This window comes from Podarcis filfolensis, assembly GCF_964270895.1.
Source record: "Podarcis filfolensis genome assembly, chromosome: 13".
Classification (NCBI taxonomy): Eukaryota; Metazoa; Chordata; class Lepidosauria; order Squamata; family Lacertidae; genus Podarcis; species Podarcis filfolensis.
This window is the reverse complement of record NC_139615.1, coordinates 52,473,173-52,487,837: the sequence shown is the minus strand read 5'-3', so window position 1 is coordinate 52,487,837 and position 14,665 is coordinate 52,473,173. Positions and strand designations below refer to the sequence as shown.

Here is a 14,665-nt window from a genome sequence, read left to right as displayed (position 1 = left end):
CTTACTGTCAGGAAGTTCTTCCTAATGTTTAGGTAGAATCTTCTTTCTTGTAGTTTGGATCCATTGCTCCGTGTCCGCTTCTCTGGAGCAGCAGAAAACAACCTTTCTCCCTCCTCTATGTGACATCCTTTTATATATTTGAACATGGCTATCATATCACCCCTTAACCTCCTCTTCTCCAGGCTAAACATGCCCAGCTCCCTTAGCCGTTCCTCATAAGGCATCGTTTCCAGGCCTTTGACCATTTTGGTTGCCCTCCTCTGGACACGTTCCAGTTTGTCAGTGTCCTTCTTGAACTGTGGTGCCCAGAACTGGACATAGTACTCCAGGTGAGGTCTGACCAGAGCAGAATACAGTGGCACTATTACTTCACAATACAATAAAATAGTATCTAGAGCAAATAAAAGCAAAAAGACAAGAAGAGGAGAGAGAGAATAACAAGAAAAGAAAGGAAAGAGAAAAAGAATAGGTGGGGGGCATAGTAATGATCATAATGAAACATAAAACTTTAAAGTTCTGAGTGGCTTTCTCCCCTTTTTCCCTGGGAAAACCTGCTCTTTAATGCTGAATCGGAACAGGCAGCAATTTGCTGAAGACTCGAATTGCTGTTTGTTGCACTTCAGCTTTAAAGAGTGAGTTTTCTCAGGGAAACCTCTGGGGTGGAAAGAACGCTCAGATACAGAGCTTTAAAGCCAGACGTGTGCCTGGAAAGCACTGAGCAAAAAGGTAAGCGTGGACTAAATGAAAAAATCCCAGGGAGACAGGGGAGTTGCTCCACCACCTTTATCATTTTGGCTGTCCTTTTCTGAACCTTCTCCAACTGCACATGATGCTTCTTGAGCTGAGGCCACCATAATGCAAGGAGGGGAGCAGAGATTTATGACCCAAACCTGCCAGGCTTTCAGCTTCATGGAAGCAGACATATGGGAAGATGGAGATGCAGGGACTGATGTGTGGTGGCCCCATGAGGCCTAGGAAGTGCCTTGCAGCTCCTGCATGGAACATGGGGTTGGACCAGAGGACCTCCTGGCACAGTCTCCCTCTGCTGCTGGACACATTCAGGGGGAGGAACAGTGGGCACACTTGATAGTAACATCCTCCCGCGTTGCTGTCCTTCCCCAGCAGACAAGATGGCGAAGTAGAGGACGGGGGCTGGCTCACTCAAGGGGGGCTTTGAGGGTTGCAGGAGAAAGGCGGGCGAGGGGGGAGGACCCAGCAGAACAGGGGTTTTCGGTGGGGGGGTCCCTCAGAAGGTGGTGGACCCTCCTTCCTTCCCTGGAGGGTTTTGAGAAGCAGAGGCCAGGCGGCCACCTGTCAGGGTTCCTCAGCCGTCACTCCTGCATCGCAGGAGGGCGGACTCGAGGACCCTTGGAGGGCCCCTTCTGCTCTGCAGCTCCATGATTCTCTAGAAATTGATCTGTGAATTTCCAAATGACCCACATTTATGCCCTCCAGATGTGGCCCTCCAGAGTACAGTTTTTTTTGTAGTTCTCCAAAGTTTGGGATTCTCCAAAGCCAGCTGCTGCCATCTCCCCCCTCCCCCCAATATGCAGGGGGCTATTTAGGTTTAGGTTTCCCCTCCCACCTCCCTGGCTTCTGCCCTCCTTTTCCCCCAGTTAAGCCCAAACTGGCCCCCCAGTCATCTTGGTCCCCACACTCCTGCGCCTCCCTGAAAGGTCACACTCCGTTTTCCTTCTGAAGAACAAAATGACTAAACATCTCTGCCCCGCCTCTGCCTCCCTCTTCCCATCCTCATTTTCTTTCTGTTTCTCACGGGAAATGCATTATTTGGGGAATCTTAAGTGACATGACACAGCAATATATTTATGAGGCTGATAAGGAATTTTGGACCTTTTAAAAAAGAAGAAGAAAAAGAAGAAGCCCTTAACCCTTGCTTGGCTCCTTCCACACAATCTCTTCCTCTCTCTAAGGAACTCAGAGAAAAACTTCAGGTTCCTGGAATTTTTTTTTTGGGGGGGGGGGAATGAAGTGATGCTTCTTTCAGGAACCCTTAATAGTTTATTGCAATCATCACGGAGTGGAGCTGTTCATTGCAGGATAAACGAAGAGTCTTATGGCACCTTAAAGTCTAACAAATTTATTATAGCATAAAGTTTTGTGGCGTCCCTCTCACTTCATCAGACATGTGTAATCTTGTCGTGAGTTGCAAGTATATGGTTGGTGGGTTATAAATATGAAGGTCAGAAGGAAATTTAATGTGGGAAAGTGCAGACACAGTGATATTAAGTACCTAATTAACAGAGGCAACCCATAAAACAGTTGTTGATAACAGGGACATCCCCAGCATCGGTAAGTCAAGTAGCATACAAAATGTGCTAAAATCCTTTGTTTTGGTTCATTCCACAAGTGATAGAACTGAATCCCTGGATTCATCTTTCTCAGTTCCTAACATTGCATCTGATCCCTGTTATAGAAGTGTGACCAATGAAAGGAGGATTGAAAAAGGAAGCTGTTAAGAACATGAGAAGAGCCAGCAGATCCAGCCCAGCAGCATCTTCTCACTGGGGGCAACCAGATGTCCTCCAGGACACTCTCCCGCAGGAGCTGAGCCCGAGAGCAACACTCTCCAGCAAGTGGGATTCAGAAGCCTTGCTGCCTCGACTGTAGAAGGAGAGCGCAGCCATTTGGACTAGTAGCCTTATCCTCTGTGATTTCCCCCCCCCCCGCCCCGTCCTCTAAAAGAGCCATCCCAGTTGATGGCCATCACTGTCTCCTGTGGGAGTGAGTTCCACGATGTAACTATGTGCTACACGAAAAAGCCCTTCCTCTTCTCTGTCCTGAATCTGACAGCATTCAAGCTTTATGGGATGTCCCCGGGGTCTGAGAGAGGAAGACTTTTCTCTGTCGTCTTTCTCCATGCACGCGTCATTTTATCATGTCACCTCTGGGAAGAATATTCTCTGGGGAGATGATTTTAATCCCACCAACCATCACCCCCCCCCCCCACTTCCTAACTCCTCAGCTGCTTGCCTTGATAAACAACCCCCCCCCCCCTGGCCCTGGCTTTGCTGGGAACTTTCCCCTTGGAGGGATGCGCAGACGGAGCAAAACTTTATCCAGCCTCTTTCCCTCTCCTTCCCTCCCAGCTTGGAGGGCGGCTGCCTGCGGGAGAAAGGGGGAGGGAAAGGAGAGCCGCATGTGGGGGGCTGCCCTTCCCTTCCCTCCCTCCCTCCCTCCCTGTCCCCACATGAAACCAGACTTAATGCAAAAAAGCTGGCCAGGCACAGAAGCGGCCAAGCTCGGAGGAGGAAGGGGCTGCGCTCAGCAGAAGAGCAGGCAGCCAGGGGGCCAGCAGAAGACGGCAAAGTTTCCTCTCCCGTGAGTAAATGCCCGCAACTCCCCACCCTCGCCCTAAACCTGGGGGGCCCATCGCCACCCCATCTTTTCTCAACTCCCGCTGACTTCTGGCAGGCTTGCAACTGCTGCTCAGCCTTTTGGGGCGGGCAGGATGGGGCCCCACAAAAGCCTCGCCTGCTTGGGAGGGGGTGGCTCAAGGGGGACGCAGCAACCCCCCTGTAAGAAAAGGGTGCCGTCTTGGGGGCTTTTAGTTTGGAGAAAAGGCGAAGAAGATGCAATAGAAGTTCATAAAAGTGTATGTGGCCTGGACAAAGCAGGCAGCGGGAAAATTCCTCCCTCTCTCAGAACACTAGAATTTGGGGCAGCCCAGGAAGCTGAACGCTGGAAGCTTCAGGGCAGATAAAAGGAATCTATGCAGCTCAGAGTTAAACCATGGAACTTGCTGCCACAGGAGGCAGGGCGTCCGCCAGCCTGGATGTCTTTAAAAGAGGACCGAAGAAGTTCACGGGGGAGGAGAAGCCAACGCTGGCTGCTGGCCAGACAACTCTGCTCTGCCTCCACAACTGGAAGCAGCAATGCTCCTGAATGCCAGAAAGGGAGACAGGGCTCTTGGGCTTGGATCCTGCTTGCAGGTTTCCCATGGAGGCATCTGGTAGGGCCCAGTGAGAACAGGAGGCTGGGCTAGATGGGCCCCACTTGGCCTGATCCAGCAGCCAGGCTCTTCTGATGTTCCCGTGAAGAGGCAGAAGGACCCGGTAATCAATGCTGTCCTAGATGAACCCGTTTTGCTTCTGCCTTGCGCACTGAAGAAGATGAGGCTGCTATTCCCTAGGAAAACTCAAAATTTAGGGGCAGCTCCCTGGGAAATTCTCCTGCACTGTTGAAATGAACTTTGTGTGTGTGCATATGCAGGAGAACTTCCCAGAGGTCTGTGCCCCAAGACCCTGGCTATGAAGCAAAGATTCCTCAAGACAACCTGGGGTTTGTGCTTTCCTTGGGATTTGTGGCACACATGGGGGTTTGTGGTCATGCAGTGGCGGGGCTGCAGGGGGAAGAAACATGCAGAGCATTCTGCACATGCTCAGAGGTGTTAATCATTATTATTATTTCTTGTATTTATAACCCACATTTTCTTCCAAGAAGCTCAAGGTAGCATATATAGTTGTCCCTCTCCTCATTTAATCCCCGCAACCCCCCTGTGAGGTAGGTGGGGTTGAGGGGCAGTGGCTGGCACCCAAGGTCACCCAGGGAGCTTCATGGCCGAGTGGGGGATTTGAACCCTAGTCTCCCAGGTTCTAGTAATCCAGCCCTCTAACCGCTACACCACACTGGCTCTTCATATGTCCTGGGGTCTGCTCTCAGCGCTGAAGCTGAAGCCCACCTTCCTTAGCTACCCCTTTGGCCTCCACACCAAAAACATCCATGCTACAAGAGTGGAGGAAAATCACAGCTGCACATGTGTGCAGCACGGCTCTGCCATTCCTTCCCCGCCCTGCGGAGTCCTGTGGCAAAATCAGAACATGGGCGTAATCAGGCAGGCTTTTTGTTCAGGGGTTACCAACCGACTATCGGGAGGGTGCTGAGGGCACCAGTCCCAGGTGGCCTGCCATGGGGTGTGTGGCATAATGCAGATCTAGAGAGACATAAGAGCACAGGAAGTGGCCTTCTACTGCCACCCCCGGCCACCGACAGCCTTGGGCTTGCCATGGAACGCCAGCCGTGTCCTGCGGGTGCTGATTGTAGCCTTCACATAATGTTGATTTCATAGAATCACAGAGTATAGGAAGGGACCCTATGGGTCATCTAGCACTGGTCCCATTTGTAGTCAGGTGAAGGACAGGCCCAACCGCCATTGCACCTAGGAGTCTCTTGAGTTGGTGGTGTTAGTGGTGCCAGTGGAGCAGCGTGTGACCTCAGATTTCTCCTGTGGTGGTTTGTTTTGCTTCTTTAGAGGATTTGATATCTGTACAAAGACCACATTGTTGTTGGCATCCATCTGTCACCTTTGGGGGTGAAGTCAAACCGCTGGAAGGCTGCAGCACCTGCTGTGGCTTGTAGAGATCAATATGGGAGAGACGTGTTTTGTTGCAGCTGGGGCAGACGAAGGCATCCGGTTGTTCTGCTGCAGATGCACCAGGGCGTTTTCTCTCTCTGAGCTCCAGCACCCATTGAAGCAGGCGGACCGTGGGGGGTCAGCACTTATTGACTGGGGCGGCCCAGCTTAAGGCAGGCCCAGCTGACCAGTGAGAGACAGTGATCTCTCCCACCGATGGAAGCAACCTGTAGTCCTTGTTTTTGCTGTGTTAGCAGCACCAAAGTGACCTCCCCAGGGTGCAAGCCTGGGCAGCGTGTCTGGAGGGTCTGGGCTGCCCAGACAACAAGACCCCCCTCTTGGACTTGCTGATGGGGCCCAAAGGAAAGCAGAGCAATACATTTGGCACCAGCTTGGCCAAAGGAGCTGCCAGAAGGAGGCGCACAAGGCACCATCCACAGTGGCTTCAAATATGAGCATAAAGATGAAACAAGCCACCACACCACAGACAAATATAAAGCAGAAGAATCTGAAACTACAAAACAGAAGCAAATAAAGCAGTTAATTAGCTATTCATTGCTATTTAATGTGTCATTTTAATTAACTTGTGCATTACTTACTCTGCACTGTCTTAATATTTCTGAATCAAAGGCAGTATATATTCTATTGATGTTAATGTGGGGTGGTTTGCTTTTTTAATATTACTGCCTTTTAAATTATTATTATTATTATTATTATTATTATTATTATTATTATTAAATTTATATGTTTGAATTGTTAAAGGAGTAGCAATCAAATCAACACTATTATTTGGTAGATCAGCTGCTTTAAGATTGTGGGGTGCCTTTGAAGAATAACAACCTGATGAAAACAAAATTGAATTAAAAGCTTGCATTATGCAGCTGGCTATCTGAGAAGGTTTGTGCTCAGAGTCCAGAGGAAGGTCTTGTCTGCTGATTTAATTGCCAGTTGATTTGCTCCAGCTCAGAAGAGATGGGGCAGTTCTCAGATTACACAGCTTTTAAAACTAGAGGGGATTTAGGCGATATTTTATGCATCTAAGGAGGAGGAGGAAGAAAGGAGGCAGAGGGATGGGGGAGACTGTGTGCATTTAGAGTTTGAAGAATTTCAGACCCTCCAAATGTCCCTGTTTTCCAGGGAAATCCCCAGATTTACGGAAGCCATTCCCATTTCTGATTTGATCCCAGAATGTCACGTTTTTCCTTAGGACGTTCCTATTTTCATTGGAGAAATGTTGGAGGGTATGGAGTTATCCAACCCCTGAGCCGTCTGAAGGCAATTCTGTATAGGGAAGGGTTTTTTCTTTAATGTTTTATTATGTTTTTATGTATGTTGGAAGCTTTCCAGAGTGGCTGGGGCAACCCAGTCAGATGTGTGGGGTATAAATAGTAAAGAAATCATGGTGGAATGGGATGTTCCTATTTCCATCAGAGAAATGTTGGAGGGTATGGAATTTGGCCTGTCACTGGGATCTGGAGAGAGGCTGCAGGCCTTGCACAGATATGGCTGATCCATTTGATGGGATCCTGCTGCCCCTGGTTCTCAAGGGAGGGTGCAAGAACTCTCCTTCCTTGGAGGTTTCCAAGCAGAGGTTGGGTGGTCATCTATCATGGATGCTTTAGCTGAGACCCTGCATTGCAGGGGACTGAGCTAGAGGACCCCCTTTTCCCCGTATTTCTGGCAAGCACAAAAGTTCTGGATTCCTGCTGAAGTGTTGCAAGGATGGAGCTCAAATTGGGTTTCATGGTGGGGAGGATATTGACAGCTTAGCCTCGATAGATCCACAGAGCTTCCATGCCCAAAGGCAGTCTACCTCTGAATGCCAAGGGCTGTAGAGAAACAATTACAGAGGGCCCTTGTGTCAGTGCCCTGCCTGGATTTTGTGGATCAGGGGCTAAATTGCTCCTAAGAAGAGAAGAGGGAGAGATGATAAAGGAGAAGTTCTTTTCTTGAAGTATCATCTGGGTGGAATGCTCCTTTCCAACGGAAGTGAGAAGCCTAGATATCTGTTGCAAAGGAAACATCCCCATATATGGATTTCAAAAGTCTTTGTAATTTGCATTGGATGAAACATCCTTGGAGAGACTGGTCATCAGCTGTGAGCCAGATGGAAACTCCTTGTTCAGAGGCAAGGCAGCTTGGAAGGCCAGATTCTGAGGACACACAAGAGCGGGTGTCTGCCACCTTCATGCCCTGCTGGTGAGCTTCTCGGACACATCTGGGCTGGACTCCATTGGACTAGATGAGCTCTGGGCCGGATCAGCTGCAGGGCTCTTTTGAGGCTACACATTACCAGATGATTCATGCAGGGACCTCTGGCTGTTCCAGATGCTGAGGCTGCACCCTGGGTTTCAGTTAGCAGTTTTGCAGGAAGTTAATGTCTCCAAACTTGGCAAAGGTTCTGGGCACGTTGCATTTGAGTCAAGGGGAAACTGCTTGCATCAGGCACAGCCCCTTTCAGCAGGAACATCTGGACTCTGAATATGTTGCTTAGAAAAAGGAGCAGAGGAGAAGAAAATTCTGGAGGAGCATGTTAGCTTCCAAACATGTGCAGAGTGACACCTCCTGACTGCCAGGCTGGCACTTGGGATTTGGGGTGCAGCACTGAGGGCAGAAGGCAGAGCTCCAGAGAAGGCAGAGAAGTGTGTGGGGGGGGAGGAAGCCCTCTTTGTTTTCCACATTAAAAACTGGGTGTGTGTCACTGGAGAGTCAGAACAGAAACAGCAGCATTTAAACATCTGTCTAGATCTACTGACAGATCCAACAGCTGGTGAAGTAAACCTTGAGTTGGATCAGCAGGGGCTGCATGCCTGAGTCTGCGCTCTTCGGTCTGTGTAACAGTTTCCATTGCAAACCTTAAATCTCAGGAATTTACCCACCAACCACTGTGGTGTGCTCAGGCCAGGATCTGATCAGGCTCAGAGATTTATTAGAACTCCTAAACCAGTAAGCTCCCAACTCTGCATGTTGAGAAATAAATGAATTTAGACCATCCTAACATCTCTGGCGGCCCAAAGCCCACCCCTCTCACTGTATGCTCCCCTCCTGAGAGGGGGGCTCTTTCGATCTCCTTCTGCCTCGCACTCTTGACTGGATGACATTAGGATCGTTCAATCACGCCTGACTGTACGGACAGACCAGAAATAGCCTCCTTCAGAGGAGGCTGCCTGCCTGAGCCGCTCTCCTGGGCTGACACATACAGAGTTGGCTTCTGCAGAGCTATGAGTCACTGTCATATCCCTGGTCTTAATCCACCTAGCCAAGTCTTCTCTACTCTGACTGGCAGCTCCTCTCCACCACCTGCTCCCTGAGATGCTGCCGGGAGATGAACCTGGGGCCTTCCGCATGTGCAGGAGGTGTTCTGCCATTGAGCAATGGAACAATGTTCGTCCCAAGTCATAGGCGGTGGGCAAGTCGTCTGAGGGCAATTCTCTTGGAGAAAACTTAGCCTTTGACACCAGAAGGAAACCTTTTCCATTTTAATTCAGAAAAAGAGTTTTCCTTGATTATTAGCGAAAATGAGAGGAGGGAAAACTATTTTGCATCTCATTTTGGGGGGAGGGTTGCAGGGGGACCACCACTATCCCAGGCAGTGGAGAGTGACTTTTAAATTTGGCTTTGGGGAAGGCAGTGGATCAAATGAGAAGAAAGGAGCTTCCGACTAAATATTAGGAAGAACCTCCTGAGGGTAAGAGCGGAATGAAGTGCCTCGGAAGGTGATGGGCTCCCTTCATTGGAGGCTTATAAGTAGAGTAGGATAGCTGTCAGGGATTCTTTTGCTGCCATTTTGCATTGCAGAGGGTTGGGCTAGATGTCCCTTGGGGTCCCTTCCAACTCTGCAGTTCCACAATTCTATTAGCCAACAAGAGTGAGAGGAGTGGGGAAGAAATAACATACCTTGTCCATGAACTGTGTATGTATGGAAGAAGCCCTACCTCTAGCTGGGCCTGAAACTTCACTGAATGTGTCGATTTCGTGGGATTTCATTGGCTATTTTTGCTTATGCCCACATCTCAGTTTGAGGTAGGGATTCACCAGAGCTTAACCCCAGAACTAGTTGTCGAATATGTGAAGTCATTAGGACAGATGAGAGGCCTACTGAGCATGTGCAAAGAGGCTCACCATTAACTTTAGCAAGCCCCCCACCCCCACGGAAGAAGTTCCTCCAGGTCTAAGAATGGGACTTAGCTCATTTGCGCATGCGACACATCTAAGAATAACCATTCCTTTCTGTTTGTTTATGTGTGTGTTTGTTGTTTTTTCCAAAGAACTAGCCACATCCAACCGCTGACATGGCCATCCTGATGGACTTCTGCCTGCTTGTTATGCTGATGGTGCCCTTGTGTGCCTCAAGATCCATACACAAAGCAGGGCTTGAAGACAACGGTGGCAGCGGAGAGAGCGAGGGGGCATCCTCCATCCCACCCCCTGCAAGCGTGACACTAGGTGCAAACCCCACCTTGAATGACCTCATTGTGAATGGGACTTCAACATCCCTCAACATATTGGACGGGATCGTGGACTTCTTCCAGAAGTACATGCTCTTGATCATTGTGGTCGGCTCCTTGGTCTTCCTCTTCCTTTTCATTGTGTGTGCCGCCGTCATCGTCCGGCAGAAACACAAGGCTTCGGCCTACTATCCATCATCTTTTCCAAAGAAGAAGTACGTGGACCAGAATGACAAGTCAGGAGGGGCCAAGGCCTTCAGCGAAGTGCCAGAGAAGCTGTCTGATGCCGACCAGGAAGAGCCCGTTGACTCCACCAAGCAGCTGCAGGCGGATATTTTAGCTGCTGCACAGAACCTCAAATCCCCAGCCAAGGCTGTCACGATGAACGGGGAGAGTGCCAAAATGGAGGACAGGGCAACCAGTGTCAAGGAGGAAGGGGCAAAGATGATGGAAGAGGCTGAGAAGGAAGAGAAAGCCACTCCAGAAGAACAGGATGGTCCAGCAGAGGAGGCTGAGACTCCAGCCCTGCCAAACTCGGTAGATGCGGAAATCAATGGTGAAGATGTGAAGGATCAACAGGTGGAAGAAGAAACTCACCCAGCATCTCCAGAAGAGCCCAAGGAATCACCAGGGACTGATAATTCCACAGGACAAATCTCAGAAAGTGAGGCAGATGAGCCGGGGGCTTCACCCCCTGATAGTACGTGCACCTCAGGAGACTAGGACACAGGGACTCCATTGCTTGGCTTTCCACCCGTTGGCTATCGTGTTGAAAAGCTGATCATACTGAACCTGTGATGGACTTTACTTTTACTCTGTGGGCAACACCAGGCCCTTCAGTAGATGACGTTTCCCACCTCCTTTTTAGAGATGCCCCATTAGAAGTAGCATACTGAGGTTTGCCTTAACAGTCTCTTCGTTGAATGACTTAGCCACTCTCCTCTGACACAAGTACAAGGTGTTATTTAGTTGGTGAGGATGACTGGAGGAGATCCACCACTGAGCGCTGACTGAGATCCAAATATAGGACTGAAACCACTGTTGGGTTTAAACCTATTTTGAAACATTTTTGTGAATAGATATGGTAGAACCTGTGGTTCAGGCCCAGTTCTGGATGAGGTTTTTTTTAGCAGTCCCCAATAATAGTAGCTGCCTACCCAATCCCCACTTTCCAGGTGAGTGCCTGGCTGCTCCATATTCTATACTCTCCCTGGGATCAGTAGCCCACTCTGGTTTTCTGCCAAAGCTGAATTTACACAGTGCTGATTGGCTGGCCTTTTGGGTAATCATGAAGCCAATCGCTCCTTTTGAAGCAAGGCTGTGCAACATGCCCATTGGCCAGCCTTTGGGTCAATTACAAAGCCACCGCACCCGCCTTTTTTGGAAGTAGGATGTAGCACAGGACTTAGAACTGATTGGCCAGCCTTTCGTGTCGATCACAAAGCCACCTCACTCTTACTTGGAGCCTTTTTTCAGGTGCTGAACAAATCGTTGATAAAAGAACAATGCATGATGCTTAAAAATGTGGCTGGCAAAATTACAATCTGGATTCAATCTGAAGCTGAGAATATGTGCCCTTTGAGGAGCGAAGGTGCATGGGTGGAAGCAGAGCTCACCTTTTAGAAAAAATCTCTGCTGCTGTTTACAAGTAGGTCCACCTGTGGCCTGACAATCTTTGTTAGAGGTTCTTGGTCCAAGATTCAAGCCTGAAATTTCAGGGCAGCTCTGGTCCCCAGATCTCTCCTGGATATTTTTTCGTGATGTTAGGTTTTAAATTTAACTCCCATCCACGTGACACAGAAACCTCAGTTGGACTTGATAATGGATGCCACTTCTGACACCAGCCAGGGAGACACCAACTTTGACACCACAGATGCCTTTGTGGTCAATTTCAGTGCTCAAACAATCCTACAGAAGATCCTTGCTCAAGAGAATGGGCTTGGATCTGGGATGTGCCCAGCTGATTGACTGGCATGCTTAAAGTTTCACAAACATCCAGGCATTTATATTATTACAAGAATTATGGGGTGGAGAGGACATCCATCATGTGTGAGAGAAGCACACCAGAACTGGCCTTTCACGCCACTTGAACCCTGAAGCATTTGTATCATCAGCAAAGGATCTTAAGATAATTTTGAATTTATAATATCTGTGGAAACAGCATATATTTGGGAAACTCAAAAAATCTGCCTAAAATGCCATGTTGGCTGGACATTTTTACTCTTTCTACCAGCTCTGACAGGGTTCGAGGGAGGTAAACTAATTTGTTTTAAAACTCACTTTTGTACTTTTGTGAAGGACTTTTGAGTGGCTTTATTGTTTCCATTTGGGATTCTGAGACGTTTTCTTCTCTGGCCTGCTCAGGAAAGAGAGGAATACTTTTAGCAAACGTTACAGCTGGACCAAGAAACTCTTTATCTTTATATGTGACAAGCCTTGAAGAATTTGAGCGAGGGTTTTATTGGGGGACGACCATTTTCGCCAAGCTTCTTCACAAAGGTTCTGATAATATTTATGACTGTGGCCATTCCTCAGAACACAAGATAATAGGGAAGCCCTCTCTGAAGTCAACAAAAGCCAACAAAAAAACATGGATGGTTATGCTCTCTTTAAGAACAGGGATTTGTCAATCCAGGCTGGTGGGCTGTGGCTGTGTGCCATGGAGGGGCTTGGGGAACTAGGTGGGGATCATGGAATTGTAAAGTTGGAAGGGACCCCCAAGGGCCATCTAGTCCAACCCCCTGCAATGCATTAGTGATGTTTGCCCTGCCCGCTTTCTGGCTGGCTGCGTCCAGCCTCCATTTAAATTTCCCAATATGCTTCCAAATACCAGGTGCTGGAAGCCACCAAAGAGGCGTGTGCTCTTGTGATCGTCTTCTATCACACAATACCAGGCACACCATTCTCCTGGGGTGCTGTGGAGAATTAGAACCCTGGAGCCCCTTGCATTCAAACCCAGGAGGACCCAACAACCCGGGTAGGCCACCCCCTCATCCTTTCTTGTTCAACAAGCACCAGGGATTGGGTGGTTTTTAGGTGAACAGCTTGCGGGATCCCTTTGCGTGACCAGTGGGAGCAAAGGCAACATGAGGGGCCAGAGGTCCTTGGCTGATTAAGACTCTGGGGGTCAAGGGCTACAGGGCCTCAACCAGGAACCTCGGGCCTAGAGTTACCTGGGCAGAAATAATGATTTATCTGGAAGTGCCCGTTCTCTCTGATGGAAAAAGCAACTCTCCCCTTCAGTGGTTATGCCATGTTCTGAAAACCATTTTGCTTAAAACCACACAGGGTAAAAAAAAGGCCAAGGCTACTTACTGCACGGAGTTTGGGGCCCTTTTGCAAAACTACTTTGGCATTAAGTGTGGAAGGGGAATGACGACCAGTACAGGGATTCCTAAGAATGGCGTCCACCAAAGCTACTCTCTTGGACTCTTCCATGGAAAATGTTGGCAGGCTTCGCAAAACAGTATTCGGTCCCTGGGCAACCACCGCAGAATATCTGAAATCATTGCCATCTCGTCCAGAAGTCACAGCAGCTGCCCAAAGAGATTCAGAGAAATAAACCAGAGGGGTTATCTCTGCATTTTTATAAACTGAAACCTAACCAATTACTTAAGAAATAACCTGAATATTAAACAAATTAATTAAGTAAAGTTGCAGACTGCAATGTATATTCCCTGCACCTCCTTCCACACCTTCTTTAAGCCTTCAGTTACCCATGCACACAAATATACATTCCTATGCAGACCTATGTTCCATTTTTCAGTTATTTGTTTTTTTTCTGTGTGCTGCTCTGTGGTAAACTGCTTTTGAAACAGAAGTTTAGAAATGTTTTCTTTGTAATCTGCTATAGGTGTGATATGTCTCTGTGTAAGAGCGTCCATTCAAGGGGAGGCGGATATCAGATTCCATTGGACACAAACAAGCCTCCACCTCAAATAGCTTTTCTCTTGAAGGCTGCAGGGCCAGCCCTACCATTGAGTAGAGTGAGGCACTTGGGTGTTGTGGATGGGGATCAAAGTGGTGGTTGTGTTCTGCATTGATTCCTTCTTTCCATGGGAGGGGCCCTTGTGGGTTTTTCTGCATTGGGTGCCAAGTTAACTTGGCCAGCCATGAACACTGAGTGCTTTGACCTGGGCAGTGGAGGGTGGGTGCCACAGCCTATTCTGCTTCAGACAGCAAAATACTTTGGGCTAGCCTTGGGGAAGTGATTAGAACGAGAGTTGCCAGGTCCAGAGCATCCCTTATGCAGAGACTTCAGGGCTGTGGTCAGTGGGCTTTATAAGACTCAGTGACTTCTCTTGTCACCTCATGAATCTTTGCACCCAAAAGACATCTCCTGGCACACCCTGTTTCCTCCTCACACTACAGCCTCTGTCCTCCTCAGTAGGGAGTCACCCACCAACCCCACTTGTCTCTTCCGCCTCTGAGGAGCAGCAGGGATCATTCTCAACACTGCATGCTCCAAAGCCACCTCGGTGTATTCATAGGTTTGCAACTGCGGTTCTTGCTCCTCTGGCCCAGAATCAGAAAATAGATTGCTAGCAGGGTAGGAGTTTAGGGCCTCTCATCTGGACATATTTCTCCCAATCCCTGTATTTGGACCAATATAATGAATTTCCCCTTATTGCTTATTGGAGCTTATCTGGATATTATTAGGATAGGTTATAAAGGCAGGAGCCTTATGCCTTGAGTACTTCCTTCTCCTTCAACTTGCCTTCTCCAGACTGCAATTCCCTTTCTCTGAGATCATTTCCTTGGAAGGTAGCAAGTGGGTTATTTGCGTACTCATCCACAATTAGTAGCCTTGGATGTGAAGGGTCAAGAATGGAAAATGACTCCTCCA

General features: G+C 48.6%; 1 protein-coding gene and 1 long non-coding RNA gene across 3 annotated transcripts in view; one reads left to right on the top strand and one right to left on the bottom strand.

Moving 5' to 3' along the window:
* Positions 1–3,027: 3,027 nt before the first annotated feature.
* On the top strand, positions 3,028–13,472 carry TMEM119 (transmembrane protein 119). 2 transcript variants are annotated; one of them, XM_083584003.1, is made up of 2 exons: positions 3,028–3,339; positions 9,640–13,472. In XM_083584003.1, exon 2 carries the CDS (start codon positions 9,664–9,666, stop codon positions 10,540–10,542), a length of 879 nt encoding a protein of 292 aa, XP_083440129.1. In that variant the 5' UTR covers positions 3,028–3,339; positions 9,640–9,663; the 3' UTR covers positions 10,543–13,472. The 2 variants fall into 2 exon arrangements, with proteins under 2 accessions (XP_083440129.1, XP_083440130.1); XM_083584004.1 differs by lacking the exon at positions 3,028–3,339 and adding an exon at positions 6,181–7,570.
* The window catches only part of LOC310748326, a 106,164-nt gene continuing 103,754 nt past the window's right edge, over positions 12,256–14,665 (bottom strand). Inside the window, exon 2 of the long non-coding RNA XR_014541298.1 lies at positions 12,256–14,625. This is a non-coding gene — a long non-coding RNA (uncharacterized lncRNA). The remainder of the gene's footprint in view (positions 14,626–14,665) is intronic.

What these genes read in the sequence shown, in the direction of transcription:
- TMEM119 (XM_083584003.1), top strand. Translation starts at nt 9,664, where the DNA reads ATGGCCATCCTGATGGACTTCTGCCTGCTTGTTATGCTGATGGTGCCC.